This window comes from Micromesistius poutassou, assembly GCF_964030765.1.
Source record: "Micromesistius poutassou genome assembly, chromosome: 12".
Lineage (NCBI taxonomy): Eukaryota > Metazoa > Chordata > Actinopteri > Gadiformes > Gadidae > Micromesistius > Micromesistius poutassou.
This window is the reverse complement of record NC_140282.1, coordinates 3331540-3349574: the sequence shown is the minus strand read 5'-3', so window position 1 is coordinate 3349574 and position 18035 is coordinate 3331540. Positions and strand designations below refer to the sequence as shown.

Sequence of the window (18035 nt, the reverse complement as noted above, 5' to 3'; positions counted from 1 at the left end):
CTCCTCAACTTCCTGTTGACGTGAGATCTACATAGGCTCAGAGCGATCTTTTAGAACAAAGTCGACTCCACTGGTTTTTAAAACTGGGCTGCTGCCGCCCTCTCCCCATTGGCTCTGGGCACTGCTTACCACTCATTCCGGAAGAGCCCGTAAACTCTAGAGAAGGCTCCGCTCTCCTGGTGATAGAAGGCCACGCCCACCAGTTCCGGGAAGTGCCTTCTGCTGGCTTTGTCCCCGCAGAAGAGCCGGGCTTTTAACTGGGACGTCCACTGGTACTGCAGTTTGGTTTTGGGGCCGCCTGTGTCTGCCTGGGGGGGGGTAAACAGCCGGTCACATGGTGTACAGTCATCAAAGAGCCCACATTTGAATAAGACAGGCTGTTACAGGCTGTATTCCGATAAAATAAGGGGAAGTGAGGGTGGTTTATGGTCTGGATATGGCTGATTTCGCACGTGGCTCTTAGGCAGATTCTGGGCCGACTTCGTCTTTGTTGCTGAATTAAAGATTGTCTCATTTTCTCATTACACACTATATAATCTAATTATAATTATATAGCTACAATATAATTAGGCCATGCATCCTTTATTTTCTTGTTGTTATAAGGAAATCCTTTCTCGTTCAGTATTAATTCATACCGAAGGTATGACACTTTGTCCTTTTACGAAGTGTCACACGCCCATTTCACCTTGAATTGAATTCATTTTTGCTACTATGAGGAAAATAGTCCACCAATTTAAACACAGCGGTTTAAATGTAAATGTCTCAGTCCAGCCCAAGAAAAGTCAGAGAAACGGTCCTATTCAAAATGCGTGAGTTTAAAGTTCCGTTCCGTGTAGCTCAACAAAATTCGGACAATCCGTGACACTTTTCAATCGATACGTTTTCTTGACTTTGTGCACAAAAAATGAACAAAATTTGATATTCTTATATCGAGATATTCATTTGAGAGACATTTAATATATATGTAGGGGTGCACATAACTTTTTTTGTGAGTTACCAGGAGATGGTGTTTGGTACACACCCCACACATGGCCCCACACGTAACATCTGATCTTATGAAACTTTTCAAACTTTTTGAAACTTTTTTCCAGTTTCACAAAGGAAATTCCACATTTCAGTGCACTTATCATTCGTTTCGAGCCAACGAACATCTTGGCGCCACTTTTCGAAAAAAAACAACTATTTTCTTCAGCTCCGGGTCTTTTTGCAGGGGGCAAACGCCAAAGTAGCCGCTCAATGTATTTCGTTTTTTTCGTTTTTTTTTAGATCTCCCGTTGGCTACGCAAAAGCATTGTAGTGACTCAAGTGACGTTACGCATCCCTGATAATGGGTGTGCATGCGTACTTGCGTACCAGTTATGTGCACCCCTGTGTATATGACTACTTATTTTTAGGCTGTATTTGTATACAGACAGAACTAAAGACAATATTTTGGTTGTGGAATCTCATTCAGAATTCGTCCAATCAGGAGAGAGAAATCCACGCTTTCCCCTTTTCCACCGACAGTACCAGCTCAACTCGCCTCCTCCTTGGCCCACCTTTTTTTGCGTTTCGATCACCAAAGTGTGGTATCTGGTACCTAGTACCTGGTACTTTTTTAGTCTCACCTCCGTCGAGGTTCCAAGAGAGCTAATCTGATAAACAGACAGGGCTATACAAAGGAGCGTCCACGCCACGCTAAGTCGTGGAAAGTTGAGCTGTTACTGTCGGTGGAAAAGAGGCAAAAGAGCCAGTCGTCCCGTTTCCGGACAGGCAGGTTTTCAGTGTTGACTGACAATAGAGGGACAGGCAAAGCTCCAAATTCACAAACAAAACACGGCTCATAAACAGAAGAAGGCACCCAAGAAAGAGCGACTGGGGTCATGATGTGGTTGCGCCAGACAGCGACCACATCGCTGTCTGGTGCCTTTCAGTGGAAACATGGGCACCGCACAGACGTCTAAACTGATGCAAAAGTCAAACTAATGCAAAGTCACTATGCAAACTCACCATGCAAACTTGGGCAACAAAGGGCAGCCACAGGTCACTCTCCAGAGCAACAGCTGTGTTCTTCTCTTTAAAGAAGGCATACAGCTTGTCCTGTGTCCGGTTTGTACCCTCGAAGGGGACCAAGCCCAGGTACTGGGACTCTCTTGAGAGCGGAGCTAAGACAGAAGAAATGTTATGTCAACATGTACGTGCATGAAGATCAATGTTTGTCATGTGGGTTAAACATGGATGCCACTCCTGTGCCCATGGGGTTGGCTTAAGAGGCTATTTGCAGTTGCCGCCATACAAATATGGTTAAGCTAATATCCTCATGGGAGTCCTCATTCCTCTGAACCAGGAGGTGATGGACAGACAGACTGTTTACCGTTATCGGGCGTGGTGGGTCTGACCCGTTCCAAACCAAACTTGTAGATCCCAATGGAGTTCTCTGTGCTGGACTGAGTGATGTAGAGCACATCACTCCGTGGATCCTCTGAAATGTGAAAACAAACAATATGAGATCATGCATGGAAGAGGGGCGTGGTGGGTTTGGTTTTGGCAGGAAGCATAATTAAAGGGCTCAAGACTTGTGGGGAAGTAATTTAGTCAAGGCAAGGCAACTCCATTTATAGCAATTTTCATACACAAGGCAGACTCAAAGTTAGCTAGTAAACAGCCTCTTGCCTTGCGTGGTGATGTACTTCCTCTGTGAAGGTTTCTCTTGGTTTTTCTGTATTAATTTACACGCGTTTATGAAAGACATTGGAGATCGATGCTAAAGGTGAGAGTGTAACTATTGCTTCCTGGACAGAATATTTTTTTATTGCTGCCAATTGTGAGTTTAGCCGCAATTGGGAGCAACATAGTGTCATTTAAGGCCATTGCAGAGTCATCTGGCCAGGTTCTCCCAGCAATCTCAGACTTGACATGAACACAATTTACATCAATGACAGAATAACCGGTAGATTATTGATACAGACATGTGATCTTCCACATCTAAATGACAGAAGAACCGGTACATCTGTGAGCTAACCCACTCCTAAGGTTATTATAAAGACATGTGATCCTCCACATCTAAATGACAGAAGAACTGATACATCTGTGAGCTAACCCACTCCTAAGGTTATTAGAAAGACATGTGATCCTCCACATCACCGTAGAGCCGCACATCTCAGCAATACGTTTACTGAGCGTCGACAACACTGATCCCTAAAAGGATGGAGGTAGAACAGGTTGGCTGGTAACTGGAAGGTTGCTAGTTCAAACCCCGGCTGCTCCTAGCTGAGTGTCAAGGTGTCTCTGAGCAAGACACCTCCCCCTAACTGCTGCCGACGAGCTGGCCATCGCCTTGCATGGTGAATGTTAGGCAATATTGTACAGCGCTTTGAGTGGACACTGGTTAGAAAAGCTCTGTATAAATGCAGTCCATTTACCTTTCAAAAACACACTCTGTCAAAAGAACAAGCCTAATGCCTAACCTGCATTCCGTTGCTCAGATTTAAGGCTCACCGATGAACAGAGCGAGGCTCAGACTAAAGGCTCACCGATGAAGAGCGAGTGCTCCCCGGTCCGGAGGCCGTACTCCTTGATGGTGCTGCTGATTCCCTTCAGTCTCTGAGACTCTGCGCACTCTGATGCAGATGTGGACAAATCCTGAAATGAAATAGAGATACATAGATAGAGATCCAGTGTGGCAATAATGTAATATATTTTCAAAGTCATTGATCGTCTTCCTTTGTCGATATTATAGGATGTGTTATCCGAAAGAAAGAACACCGTTAGCATCCATGATTATGGGATAAAATGGGTAAAATTACTCAAGGCGATGTCAGTCATCGTAATGGAGAAGGGACTCAGTTAGCTGTTCAAGTCTGTTAGCAGTAGTGATGGGTCGTTGGCGACCGAATCAGTTCGAAGGAAGGACTCTTTAACAAGAACGAACTGACCCGATTCCACGTTTCAGTTCTCTCTCGTTCGTCTCTATCTTTCGAAATATCTTGACATACATTTGACTAATTTGATTTCTGTATTCAAAAGTGACTTACCAAGCAGGATTACGATGAAACATAATGTGTGTTCCCAGCATACTGTTTATCGTAATACCGATACTGTGTATCGTAATAATTAAGATGAAGGTGTTGTGGTTGTGGGTTTGTTTTACCCTGATGCAGCACGTTGTCTTGGCTTCACTGGTCTGACACAGGAACACCTGATTATTGCTCCCCTTCAGTTTGTGCAGCACTGTGATGTTATACGCACAAGACTGAAGAAGAAAAGAGGTTCATTTAATTAACTTATTAGATGCTCTCCATTTGAATAGCCTGAGCTCATGCTACAGCTTAATGCAGGATTCTGTTTATCTTGCTATAAATGTGGTATAATACACACTTTATCTTGAGGATGGCCTTCACATTTGCTTCCGTGGCACTGTAAAGGAAGATAAGAAATGTGTGCCTCATGAAGATATAGAGACATCGGACAAACAAGACACATTTTGAAAGTATTCAAAAAAACTACTCAAAAAAAGTGACAACACACAACAACCATTATAGACCACTGGTTTCATCATCAACCGCATGGCTGCCATCATCAACACTGAAGACAGGGTGCATTACTATAGACTACTTTAACTCAGAGAAGGTATAATACAGAGAAAATTATATATGAAGTTCTAGGCTTCACATGTGTCCTATCAATTAGTACCATTTAATGCGCGTCATGAAATTGTTTACAAGGAAATACACAGAGGAAGTACTCGCAAGAACATTATTATTATTATTATCATATAATTATTAAATAATCACGAATGAAATAATCATTGGAACTACCGTCATGTACTTTTCCAGGGCAAAGTCGAGTGAATACAATTGTTGATCTGCTTTCATAATCACTCTATTTCTCCCATTTTCGAGCAGCTGTACCACCTTTTTATGAGGTAGGCCTAGCGTCTCAAAGCGTCTCAATGTTTTCTCTGGAATCAAACGAAAATAAAAGTAATAGATGATAATCTTTATTACGGACTCAGGTCCATTATGGGGAGACAATACAAAAACACATAATAGTAGTAGTAATAGTTGTGATAGTGTTTGTATCGGTATTATTTGGTATAGTATGATTGTTCCTCTTAAATTGATTCGAAAACCAAATGAAGTCGCCTACCTTTCCATGGTGTAAACTCCAATCTTGGACGCGGTGACCTGTGGGCTTCTAATTCTGCCAGAAATAGAAGAAATGCGAGCCTGAGTATCATACTTCCGTAAAGATGGAAATAAATTGGCAGATTCGGAGTTTGCGGTTCAATAGATCATCAGTGGAACATCGTTGCAACACAAATGACACCTCTAGCTAAATGTAGTAACCTAGAGAACCAGCTACAACCTTGTTTTCATCCAAACGAGCCGTCTTTAGCGAACGGTGAATTGCATTGGCTTCTATGAGCTGTCGGCTTTCAGCCGCGAGCTTAGGGACCGTCTGCAAAGTGAAAAACAGAAAACGACCACAATGGTCAAATTTCAATAGCGTCGCCATTGTTGACTCTAGAGCTCCAAAACTTGTTCCATATAGGCAAGGCCTCTATATGGTCTTACTACAACCTTTAGTTTTGAAAAATATATCTCTTCTTATTTTTAAGGATTTTTTATTTGGCAACAATTTCAATAGCGTCGCCATTATTAAATCTAGAGCCCCAGAACTTGTTCCATATAGGAATGGCATCTATATGGTCTTACTACAACCTTTATTTTTGAAAAATATATCTCTACCTATTTTTAAGGATTTTTTATTCAGCAACAATGTCAATAGCGTCGCCATTGTTGACTCTAGAGCTCCAAAACTTGCTTGATATAGGCAAGGCCCCTATATGGTCTTACTACAACCTTTAGTTTTGAAAAAATGTAACTCTACCTATTTTTAAGGAATTTTTATTCAGCAACAATTTCAATAGCGTCGCCATTGTTGACTCTAGAGCCCCAAAACTTGTTCCATATAGGCAAGGCCCCTATATTGTCTTACTACAACCTTTAGTTTTGAAAAATATAACTCTGCCTCTATATCTATATAGAGGCCATGCATCTATGGAGCAAGTTTTGGGGCTCTAGAGTGAACAATGGCGACGCTATTGAAATTTAGCCAAATAAAAAATCCTTAAAAATAAGAAGAGATATATTTTTCTAAACTAAAGGTTGTAGTAAGACCATATAGAGGCCATGCCTATATGGAACAAGTTATGGGGCTCTAGGGTCAATAATGGCGACGCTATTGAAATTTTGCCAAATAAAAATTCCTTAAAAATACGAAGAGATATATTTTTCTAAACTAAAGGTTGTAGTAAGACCATATAGAGGCCATGCCTATATGGAACAGGTTTTGGAGCTCTAGATTCAACAATGGCGACGCTATTGAAATTTTTCCAAATAAAAATTCCTTAAAAATAAGAAGAGATATATTTTTCTAAACTAAAGGTTGTAGTAAGACCATATAGAGGCCTTGCCTATATCGAGCAAGTTTTGGGGCTCTAGAGTCAACAATGGCGACGCTATTGAAATTTAGCCAAATAAAAATTCCTTAAAAATAGGTAGAGTTATATTTTTCAAAACTAAAGATTGTAGTAAGACCATATAGGGGCCTTGCCTATATGGAACAAGTTTTGGAGCTCTAGAGTCAACAATGGCGACGCTATTGAAATTGTTGCCAAATAAAAATTCCTTAAAAATAGGTAGAGTTACATTTTTTCAAAACTAAAGGTTGTAGTAAGACCATATAGGGGCCTTGCCTATATCAAGCGAGTTTTGGAGCTCTAGAGTCAACAATGGCGACGCTATTGAAATTTAGCCAAATAAAAATTCCTTAAAAATAGGTAGAGTTATATTTTTCAAAACTAAAGATTGTAGTAAGACCATATAGGGGCCTTGCCTATATGGAACAAGTTTTGGAGCTCTAGAGTCAACAATGGCGACGCTATTGAAATTGTTGCCAAATAAAAATTTCTTAAAAATAGGTAGAGTTACATTTTTTCAAAACTAAAGGTTGTAGTAAGACCATATAGGGGCCTTGCCTATATCAAGCGAGTTTTGGAGCTCTAGAGTCAACAATGGCGACGCTATTGAAATTTAGCCAAATAAAAATCCCTTAAAAATAGGTAGAGTTATATTTTTCAAAACTAAAGGTTGTAGTAAGACCATATAGGGGCCTTGCCTATATGAAACACGTTTTGGAGCTCTAGAGTCAACAATGGCGACGCTATTGAAATTGTTGCTGAATAAAAAATCCTTAAAAATAGGTAGAGATATATTTTTCAAAAATAAAGGTTGTAGTAAGACCATATAGAGGCCATTCCTATATGGAACAAGTTATGGGGCTCTAGATTTAATAATGGCGAAGCTATTGAAATTGTTGCCAAATAAAAATTCCTTAAAAATAGGTAGAGTTACATTTTTTCAAAACTAAAGGTTGTAGTAAGACCATATAGGGGCCTTGCCTATATCAAGCAAGTTTTGGAGCTCTAGAGTCAACAATGGCGACGCTATTGAAATTTAGCCAAATAAAAATTCCTTAAAAATAGGTAGAGTTATATTTTTCAAAACTAAAGATTGTAGTAAGACCATATAGGGGCCTTGCCTATATGGAACAAGTTTTGGAGCTCTAGAGTCAACAATGGCGACGCTATTGAAATTGTTGCCAAATAAAAATTCCTTAAAAATAGGTAGAGTTACATTTTTTCAAAACTAAAGGTTGTAGTAAGACCATATAGGGGCCTTGCCTATATCAAGCGAGTTTTGGAGCTCTAGAGTCAACAATGGCGACGCTATTGAAATTTAGCCAAATAAAAATTCCTTAAAAATAGGTAGAGTTATATTTTTCAAAACTAAAGATTGTAGTAAGACCATATAGGGGCCTTGCCTATATGGAACAAGTTTTGGAGCTCTAGAGTCAACAATGGCGACGCTATTGAAATTGTTGCCAAATAAAAATTTCTTAAAAATAGGTAGAGTTACATTTTTTCAAAACTAAAGGTTGTAGTAAGACCATATAGGGGCCTTGCCTATATCAAGCGAGTTTTGGAGCTCTAGAGTCAACAATGGCGACGCTATTGAAATTTAGCCAAATAAAAATTCCTTAAAAATAGGTAGAGTTATATTTTTCAAAACTAAAGGTTGTAGTAAGACCATATAGGGGCCTTGCCTATATGAAACACGTTTTGGAGCTCTAGAGTCAACAATGGCGACGCTATTGAAATTGTTGCTGAATAAAAAATCCTTAAAAATAGGTAGAGATATATTTTTCAAAAATAAAGGTTGTAGTAAGACCATATAGAGGCCATTCCTATATGGAACAAGTTATGGGGCTCTAGATTTAATAATGGCGAAGCTATTGAAATTGTTGCCAAATAAAAATTCCTTAAAAATAGGTAGAGTTACATTTTTTCAAAACTAAAGGTTGTAGTAAGACCATATAGGGGCCTTGCCTATATCAAGCAAGTTTTGGAGCTCTAGAGTCAACAATGGCGACGCTATTGAAATTTAGCCAAATAAAAATTCCTTAAAAATAGGTAGAGTTATATTTTTCAAAACTAAAGGTTGTAGTAAGACCATATAGAGGCCATGCCTATATGGAACAAGTTTTGGAGCTCTAGACTCAATAATGGCGACGCTATTGAAATTGTTGCCAAATAAAAATTCCTTAAAAATAGGTAGAGTTACATTTTTTCAAAACTAAAGGTTGTAGTAAGACCATATAGGGGCCTTGCCTACATCAAGCAAGTTTTGGAGCTCTAGAGTCAACAATGGCGACGCTATTGAAATTTAGCCAAATAAAAATTCCTTAAAAATAGGTAGAGTTATATTTTTCAAAACTAAAGGTTGTAGTAAGACCATATAGAGGCCATGCCTATATGAAACAAGTTTTGGAGCTCTAGAGTCAACAATGGCGACGCTATTGAAATTGTTGCTGAATAAAAAATCCTTAAAAATAGGTAGAGATATATTTTTCAAAAATAAAGGTTGTAGTAAGACCATATAGATGCCATTCCTATATGGAACAAGTTCTGGGGCTCTAGATTTAATAATGGCGACGCTATTGAAATTGTTGCCAAATAAAAAATCCTTAAAAATAAGAAGAGATATATTTTTCAAAACTAAAGGTTGTAGTAAGACCATATAGAGGCCTTGCCTATATGGAACAAGTTTTGGAGCTCTAGAGTCAACAATGGCGACGCTATTGAAATTTGACCATTGTGGTCGTTTTCTGTTTTGCACTTTGCAGACGGTCCCTAAGCTCGCGGCTGAAAGCCGACAGCTCATAGAAGCCAATGCAATTCACCGTTCGCTAAAGACGGCTCGTTTGGATGAAAACAAGGTTGTAGCTGGTTCTCTAGGTTACTATATTTAGCTAGAGGTGTCATTTGTGTTGCAACGATGTTTCACTGATGATCTATTGAACCGCAAACTCCGAATCTGCCAATTTCTTTCCATCTTTACGGGAGTCATTATCATGATAGGAGCATTTAGTTATTGGCGTGTCTCTGGTATATTTCCTCGTCGGTTCAAATAGGATTCTCACTAACAAACTAACTATGGTTTAAACTGCCCCCCGCCCCTTTACTGGAGGGCATTTTGATGATGTTGAAGAAGTCATTAGGCTATAACTTCTGCGTACAGTCTCCATTTGCCGCCATACGCATGAAGCACGACGCAATGAAACAGTAAAGAATCAGCAGTAGTTTGTTGTATTAGTAGTAGTTTTATCAACGAGGTTTTAAAGTAACGCATCAATGCTTTTCCTCTTCTCTACGTGTGGTCGAAGTTGAGTTGATAATACTACTGACAACTCGAGGCAATCATGTCTTATTGCTTCTATGATTTCACCTATAATATAGTAGTCTATTACTCAGTCATCTATCCATGTCAATGTTTGGACGCTCCGATCACGCAGTAGGTCATCCCTATAAGGAATTATTCACATACTCGTTCGATACGGTCAAATCGAGATCGCTCGCCTTCAATTAATCTATTAATTATAATATCTACTTGACTGAAAATGTAATTAAACTTCCGCCTGCACTGGATGCATGCGCGGACCCGCGGCAGGGGATACCATTTTTTGGCACACCTGTCAAGGTACACTGGTCCAAAATGCCCACAGGAGTTATTTGGCCCCTAGGGGGCGCCTTCGTGGGAGAAAGGATGGCAGAGCTATCATCCCGTATGGGGAGCAGGTCCCGCCACACGCAGGCTTACTATTCAACCTAATACAAAACGTAACCTTTCCCATCTAATTCCAAGTGTTATTAAATGTTGTTAGCGGTATCCTGTTGCCCAAACTCATACTAATGCCAGAATGTAAACTGGTGTTGTTAGTCTACGAGCGATAAAATTGCTTCATAATAGCTCATCTTTTAACAGACAAAGCCCATGTATAAAGATTAGTGTTCAATTGCGGGCGGACAGAAATAATATAGATATGGGGAAGAAATATAAAGACGGCATTTTGGGGGCCCCAAAAGGCCTCTATGGGGCCTTCTATGGGGCCTGGGGCTCCAGGCAAGTGCCTGGATTGCCTAACAGTACGGTCCGCCCCGACCTTAACCATAGCAGTTAATATCAAGCCAGTAAAAGCGCGTATGACGGACCAATCAGAAATAGAGGTGGCTGTGTCTTTTCGTGATACTGGCGTGGACTTAGTAGGATTAAAAATTTCGGTCCACTTTCGGTCCACTTTGGGTGAAAAAAAAAAATACTTTGACACAAGTTGCAGCCGGTATAGAGAGAGGTGGATCTAATGATTAATTTGCAACATAAATCATTTAGCTATTTGTGCTATGTTTGCAATGTCAACCTGAGCATAAAAGCTTAAACCAATTCATCATTATTCTAGTTTATTTTGTTAAGCTATATGACGAATCACAAATATAATTTGTGAAAATGAACATGTAAACTCCAGCATGATCTGTGTAAGTCAGCCCAAGCAATAAAGTAACCTCTTCTTTTTTTGTAGCTTTAGAAGAGAATATTTATGACTTCAAATTTACTGTTACACATTTGTGACTTTAGTGTACACATGCAACATACATATTTACGACTTCAACTTTACTCTTACACATTTGTGTAAGACTGCTCAAGACTTTTGCTACAATAATGCATTCATAATTATCTTAGCCCCCCCTTTTGAATGTGACTTTCAAATTACTTGACACAAAAATTACACCCTGAGAAAAGGGGAATTTGAGGGTGAAACCCCGTCGACTCCCATTCATTCAGCACTCACCGGCGAGCGCCCTCGCATGGACAGATGTGTTACCGCAACCAGTGCAGAAACCGGAAGTCACCAGAGACTGCCAGTTCTCTTCGTATTAGACATTAGCTGTGTTCGAAATCGTTCCCTATTCACTCACTCACTATTCCCTATATAGTGTTTATGATATAGTGAACTATATAGGGAACGAACAAACGAGAATTCGGACACTACGCTGAACATTTCTAAACGTCATTTGCGTCAGTAAATGCGCCTGCATTGCATTGTGGTGTACGGGAGTAACATGTAGGGAACATCGTATGTTCACTCAAATTTTGGGTATTTTATTGTCTACTATATAGTGAATGAAATTAACCTCTGAGAATTAGAACACCACTACAAAATGGCGAGCACCCTATAATAAAATAATGTTCCTATTACTGTTAATAAACATTTCTAGTTCTTATCTATATTCATTGTCTTATCCATACCGGAGGAAAACAGCTATACAATCACAAAGCATTATGATACAATGAACGACCGGTACAATTATAACATACAAAGGAATTTACATGTGCGCGCTTGTGTGTGTGAGCATGTGCATTTGTGTGGGTACGTGTGTGCGTGTGCGTGCGAGTGTGTGTGTCTGGGTATGTGTGTGCGGGTGCATGCAAGTGTGTGTGTCTGGGTGCATGTGTGTGAGTCTGTGGTTACATGTGTGTGTCTGTGGGTGCGTGTGTGTCTGTGGGTACGTGTGTATGCAAGTGTGTGTGTCTGTGGGTATGTGTGTGTGTGTGTGTGTGTGTGTGTGTGTGTGTGTGTGTGTGTGCAAGTGTGTGTGTCTGTGGGTACGTGTGTGTGTTGACAGTAGGTGGTTATAGCTACACAAAACTAGTTTGACTCATTTATGGTAGCCTTGGACATGTTCATAGACTGTGTTAGAGGATTGCAAATTGACTTAATAAGAAGAACTCTAAGCAAATAGCCAAATACTGTTCTGTGTCAGCAAACATAGGCAGTCTGCATATATGGAGAAGGCGCTGTCATCTCTACCCATAATATAAATATATATTTATCTCTACTGATTCACTTGGTTGGAAATACTTGCACAGTGTTTGTGTTGTTATGTGAGACATAATAGGCTCTTTATTAATATTTAGATGCTGTGGTGTTGTAGTATTGGTCATTCCAAATAAATGAATCAAATGTCTGTGGGAACGTGTGTGTGTCTGTGGGTAGGTGTATGTGTCAGTGGGTGCGTGTGTGTGTGTGTGTGTCTGTGCATGCATGTGTGTGTCTGTGGGTGCGTGTGTGTGTCTGTGGGTGCATGTGTGTGTCTGTAGGTATGTGTGTGTCTGTGTGGACGTGTGTGAGTGGGCAGCAGGAGTCCCTGCCAGGCTGTAGCTGCACCAGGCTGCAGCTGTAGCTGTCCCCGGCCCAGAGCCAGCTGTACAGTGAGCTGCAGTACAGACCCACTGTACTGAGCAGTAGACCACGGGGACGCCCGCACGCTGCCACTGAAGCACTGACCGGTGGGTTAGTGTTGTCATGATGCCCACAAGCCTCGGCCAATCAGCTCACTGCAGGGGAACCCACAAGACGACCAGGACCTCCAGTAAGTCAGATAGAAACGTGTGGAGGTTTACCTCCTGGGACAGGGATCTCCTGTGGGAGATTTCCTGTTCTCCTCACTAAGATGTATTCTGTGTGTGTTTGTGTGTGTATGTATGTGTGTGTTTTTGTGAGTGTGTGTATGTCTGTGTGTATGTGTGTGTCTGTGTGCGTGTTAGTGTATGTGTGTATGTGTGTCTGTGTACGTATGTATGTGTGTGTCTGTGTGCATGTGGGTGTGTGTGCATGTGCATGTGCACGTGTATGTCTGTGTGTATGTCTGTGTGTGTGTGTGTGTGTGTGTGTATGTGAGTGAGTGTGTCTCTCTCTCTCTGTGTCTTTGTCTGTCTGTCTCTCTCTTTCTCCCTCTCTCCTACTCTCTTACTCCCTCTTGCTCTCGCTACCTATACCCCTCTCTCTCTCTCGCTAACTCTCTTCATACCTCTATTTCTGTTTCTCGTTTTCTACCTCTATTCCCATTTCTCTTTCTATAGCTCCCTTTCTCACACAAACTCCCTCTCTCTCTCTCTCTCTCTCTCTCTCCTCAGTGTTGCACCTGAGGACTACTTTCTAAAACTAAAACACAAAAGGGTGAAGGGTAATGATATCATCAAGCTGTAGTTTATACACGTCATCAATACATAAACTATCAATGCATACCATCTTTTCAGCAGTCATTTAAATCCGGAATATTTATTTAATATTTCATGCTAATGATACGGTATAAATGAAATTAAACAATTCAACTTATTCTCCACTCGATGGCGCCATCGAGTCAGGGTGTGGGAGCCGACTACCAATATACCGTGTCCTACTGCCCCCGGTCGGTCAAACAACAACACATTATTTGATGATAAAAATTAAAAATGATTATAAAATAGTTATTTATAATATTTATACAAATGTATTATGATTAAAATCGCCCACCCCGTTACAGTAACTTGCAGTACATCTTACTGGTAGAAAATACGGCAGATTATGCTTGATGAAAACATGGGACCACTTGTCTAACGGGACGGATGTCTGTCCCCCAAGAAAAAGAGCCTTGTGCACATAATGTGACATCATGGGGGGCTATTCACCCATCTAGCAGAGTGGACCTAAGGGCTAGGCTTGTCTCAACACCCCAGGTTCATATCGTGCAACAGAACTGGAATATAATAATATAATATAATAATGCATTTGCACTGTTTGACCCATGAGCGTATCTCATACAAGCAGGGCAAAAGGGGCCCACACTGTAGTATAGGACGGTACACTACAGTGTGGTGGGGGGTCTATGGGCGGGGGTAAACAGAGTGAGGTAAAACAGCAGTAGCTAGGGTTATGTTTAGGGTTGGTGTCTCGAAGCGACGCTCCTCCCACGCATCTCAAACCACAGCCTCGGAGGACGTGTGATGTGAAGCGACAGCGAACCACGACGTGCCGTGACGTGCTGGTTGAGCTTCTAGGCTTGTCCCTTCTCCAGGGATGCACTTCCAGGGCCTATAAGAATGTGTGTGTTGGGTCTGGAGATGTCTGAGGATAGTCTGTAGGCTCCTCAGCAGTCCTCAGACCAAACACATATGTGGGGCTTCTGAGCCAAAGGCGAATTGGAACCATGTTAACATTTACTACTGCCATCATTAGTTTGTTTCGTCTCATTTTAAATGATGATGTTCAACAACAGGCCTATTATTACTACTAGGTCTACTACTACTACTACTAATAATAGTAATATTAATAGTAATATTAATCATCGTAATATAACGTTCACTCACGCAAGTTATTACAATTGTGCACGAATAAACTTCCTGAAGATCTGAGACTTGCTCCAACCTAATTTAAATAAAGGTTCGTTGACCTCGCTTTCTGCATAATGTAATTCTGACTTATTATTTTATTTTATGTCTTTCAGGGACTCTTTTAATCCTGTATCATTTTATTGTATGATGTGTTTTAGGTGAAGCACATTGAGTCTGCCGTGTGTAGGAAATCTGCTAAAGTTGACTTGACTAAACTTGACGTGTAATAACAACAACACGTGTGTTGTGTTAGCCAATAGTCTGAAGACATCTAGTGTTGGATTAGTCAGCAGCAGGGATGAGGTAGGGAGAGAGGGAAGGAGAGAGAGAGAGAGAGAGAGAGAGAGAGAGAGAGAGAGAGAGAGAGAGAGAGAGAGAGAGAGAGAGAGAGAGAGAGAAAGAGCGGGGAAGAGAGGGAGGGAGATGGGGGAGAGAGATAGAGAGAGAGCGAGAGAGAGAAGGAGAGAGAGAGGGGGAGAGAGAGACAGGGGGAAGGAGGGACTGAAATGGTGGGGGGGGGGGGGGGGGGGGGGGGGGAGAGAGAGAGAAACAGAGAGAGAGAGCGTAACTTCTATAAGATGAGGTAAAGAGTTAAAACGCATTTTAAGGGATATGCTCTTCTCCCGTTCATCGTTATGAATAGATCCTCATAAACGCCTTTCCGGTATGAGCGTGCACCGTGATCATGGATGTAAACACCGGATCCCCTCACGAGACGTTCTCGTAAACCCATTCAGCGGGGCTGTGACGTCACGAGGCGGCGCTGGTCGGTGGGCGGGGCTGAACGCCGCTTCCTCCCACGCGCTCCCGTTAGAGCGATTCGAACAGCGGCGTCACTCAAAGTGTGTGATTGGACGGGAGACTCTGCGGCGCCCACCGACCTGCACCGCAGTGTGGTGATGGAGCGCACTGACTGAAACACCGCTACTCACTAACACCGCGGCTCTGACCACAGGACAGCACACACAGCGGGGAACATGACGCAATACACTCTCTCAGGTGAAACCACCATAAACTGTTAGTCAGAGCCCCAGGCGGTACTTTAGTCAATGTAAGTTTTATAACTAGGATTGGATTAGGCTGTGAGCTGAATTGGCATGTACACCGTTCACATAAAGAGAAATCAGTGCTAGATTGAAAATAATTCTTGAATATAAGTGCAGTTTTTTTCAAATTCATTGCATCTTAACAAAATCAAGTAGAATTCAACTCGCTTTTCTCAAAAAAGATCCTGTTAATTATCACTGCATTGTGACTATTTAGTTTGAGAGATGTTTATATGCCAATAAGGCTATTATAGGTCTAATTGGATAAATATTATGACCACTTACGATTGATGTGACGACGAGGAGTGTTTGGCGGCTGGTGACTCACTGCAGCCTCGTCCTACTGCCGGCCAAACGGAAACAAACACGGAAAAAAGAAAAGGAATGCATGAAAAATATAGACATGGCAATCAATAGGAAAGAGTTTTTGTATCCATTGTCGAATATGGGAATAATATTACTGAACTTAACAAAACATTTGTACAATTCATTTCATTTAAATATGGTAGTCCAAGTTGGATTGAGAACAATTTGACCCACTGGTCAGATGAAGGTGGTTTGATGTATGAGTCATCAGCCCCTGACAGACAATGTGTATTTAATGCAGACGGGTGACAGGAAATGAGGCCCACGTTCAATCGTTGGCGTCCGTAGTTTGGCTCAGAGCTGTGACCCAGTCAGGGTCCACCAAGGAAGCAATGTGATTATAGGGCCGAGACATTTCCTCTGAGATCTCATTAGGGAATGGGGGCACAGACACAACAAGATCTGAGCTGACTACAGCTCTGGGTCTGAGCTGGATCGCTCTATTCCTTCCCACGTATACCTCTGAAGGAACTGGTTGCAAAAAGAAGACTGTCAGAGAGCAGACCAGAGAGCTTCTGCTGTAAAGCCTTGTGAGCGGCAGCTCAGGTTGTGATGTCGCTTGGGGCCGCGGGACACAACACAACAGAGCATCTGGGCTCAGGGTTCAGTAACTCAATGATCAGTGAGCTGCTCTGTTTAACTCTCAGCTGCGTCAGTTTGTTGGCTGTTTGTGTGTTCATTGTTTAGGACTATGTATTAGGTTTACTATTTGTCTTTTGGTATTCTGTTTATCTTTATAGTAGCACTGTTTTGTCTCTTATCTCTATTTTCAATCTCGTTCTGATCTTATCTGCCGATTGGTTTACCTTCACCTTAAAGACAAAAGAATAATACGTTCTATTTAGAGAGATAGTTGGTTTTGTTTGGGTTTGAATACACAAACACAAGAAATGTATGAAATGTAAGAAATGTCAATCACGTCTCTCTCTCTCTCTCTCTCTCTCTCTCTCTCTCTCTCTCTCTCTCACTCTCTTAAGCCTTCTCTCACTCTCTGTCTCTCTCTGACTCTCACACACGCTTTCTCAACCTCCCCCTCTATCTCTCTCTCCCCCCCTCTCTCTCCCCCCCTCTCCCTCCCCTCTCTCTTCGCTCTCTCTCTCCCCGTCTCTCTTATTCTCTCCCCTCACTCTATCTCCCTCTCCCCCCTTTCTCTCTCTCCCTCTCCCCCCCTCTCTCCCCCCCTCTCTCTCTCCCTCCCTCTCTCTCTCTTCCCTCTCTCTCTCCCCGTCTCTCTTACTCTCTCCCTATCTCTCTCTCTCTCTCTCTCGCTCTCTTTTTCTCTCTCTCTCTCTTTTTCTCTCTCTCCCTCACCCTCTCTCTCCCTCACCCTCTCTCTCCCTCCCCTCTCTCTCCCTCCCTCTCTCTCCTCTCTCTCCCCTCTCTCTCCCCTCTCTCCCCCTGGTTGGGTCCCCTCCTCCCCCTCCACCCTGGTCGGTCGGAGGTCCCTCCTCACCCCCTGTTCTCTGTGTCCAGTCCCCCTGCAGGTGCTGCTGGCCGTGGGTCTGGCCGTGTTCTGCTGGCTCCTGGTGCTCAGCTGCGTCCTCTGCTGGCGGAGGAGGCGCCGGGGCAGCCTCGCGGCCCGGGACAAGGAGGCGGGCCCCTCGCTCGCCCCCCGGGGGGGCGCCGGTGATCCGGAGCCCGTCCCCGCGCACGCTGCCCGTCAAGCAGCAGTACGAGGAGCTGGAGGGGGACGTGCTGGAGCTGCCCCCCCTGGGCTGCGGCTCCTCCTCCTGCTCGCTGCCCCCCGACCCCAGCGGCGGGGAGTGCACCCCCGAGGCCCGCCCCCCCCCCCCGCGGCGCCTCAGCTCCCCCGCCGTGCCCTGCGCCCCCAGGGCAAAGTCGAGTGAATACAATTGTTGATCTGCTTTCATAATCACTCTATTTGTCCCATTTTCGAGCAGCTGTACCACCTTTTTATGAGGTAGACGAATGCGTCTCAATGTTTTCTCTGGAAATCAAACGAAAATAAAAGTAATAGTTGTGGTAGTGTTTGTATCGGTATTATTTGGTATAGTATGATTGTTCCTCTTAA

At 42.5% G+C, this 18035-nt stretch overlaps 1 protein-coding gene across 2 annotated transcripts in view; it reads right to left on the bottom strand.

Annotated features, from left to right (window-relative positions):
• LOC311356659 (semaphorin-7A) overlaps positions 1-17596 on the bottom strand; it is a 34648-nt gene extending 17052 nt beyond the window's left edge. The window contains exons 1-10 of one of the 2 annotated variants that reach the window (XM_084476464.1): positions 17457-17596; positions 15923-15980; positions 5128-5181; positions 4797-4939; positions 4357-4395; positions 4130-4231; positions 3513-3621; positions 2354-2461; positions 1990-2144; positions 130-308 (exon numbers count right to left, since the gene is read on the bottom strand). In XM_084476464.1, coding sequence (XP_084332590.1) covers positions 130-308; positions 1990-2144; positions 2354-2461; positions 3513-3621; positions 4130-4231; positions 4357-4395; positions 4797-4853 — 749 coding nt within the window. In that variant the 5' untranslated portion in view covers positions 4854-4939; positions 5128-5181; positions 15923-15980; positions 17457-17596. Of the gene's footprint in view, positions 1-129; positions 309-1989; positions 2145-2353; positions 2462-3512; positions 3622-4129; positions 4232-4356; positions 4396-4796; positions 4940-5127; positions 5288-15922; positions 15981-17456 lie in introns of those variants that run through there. The other variant, XM_084476463.1, reaches the window with a different exon arrangement.
• Positions 17597-18035: the final 439 nt, after the last annotated feature.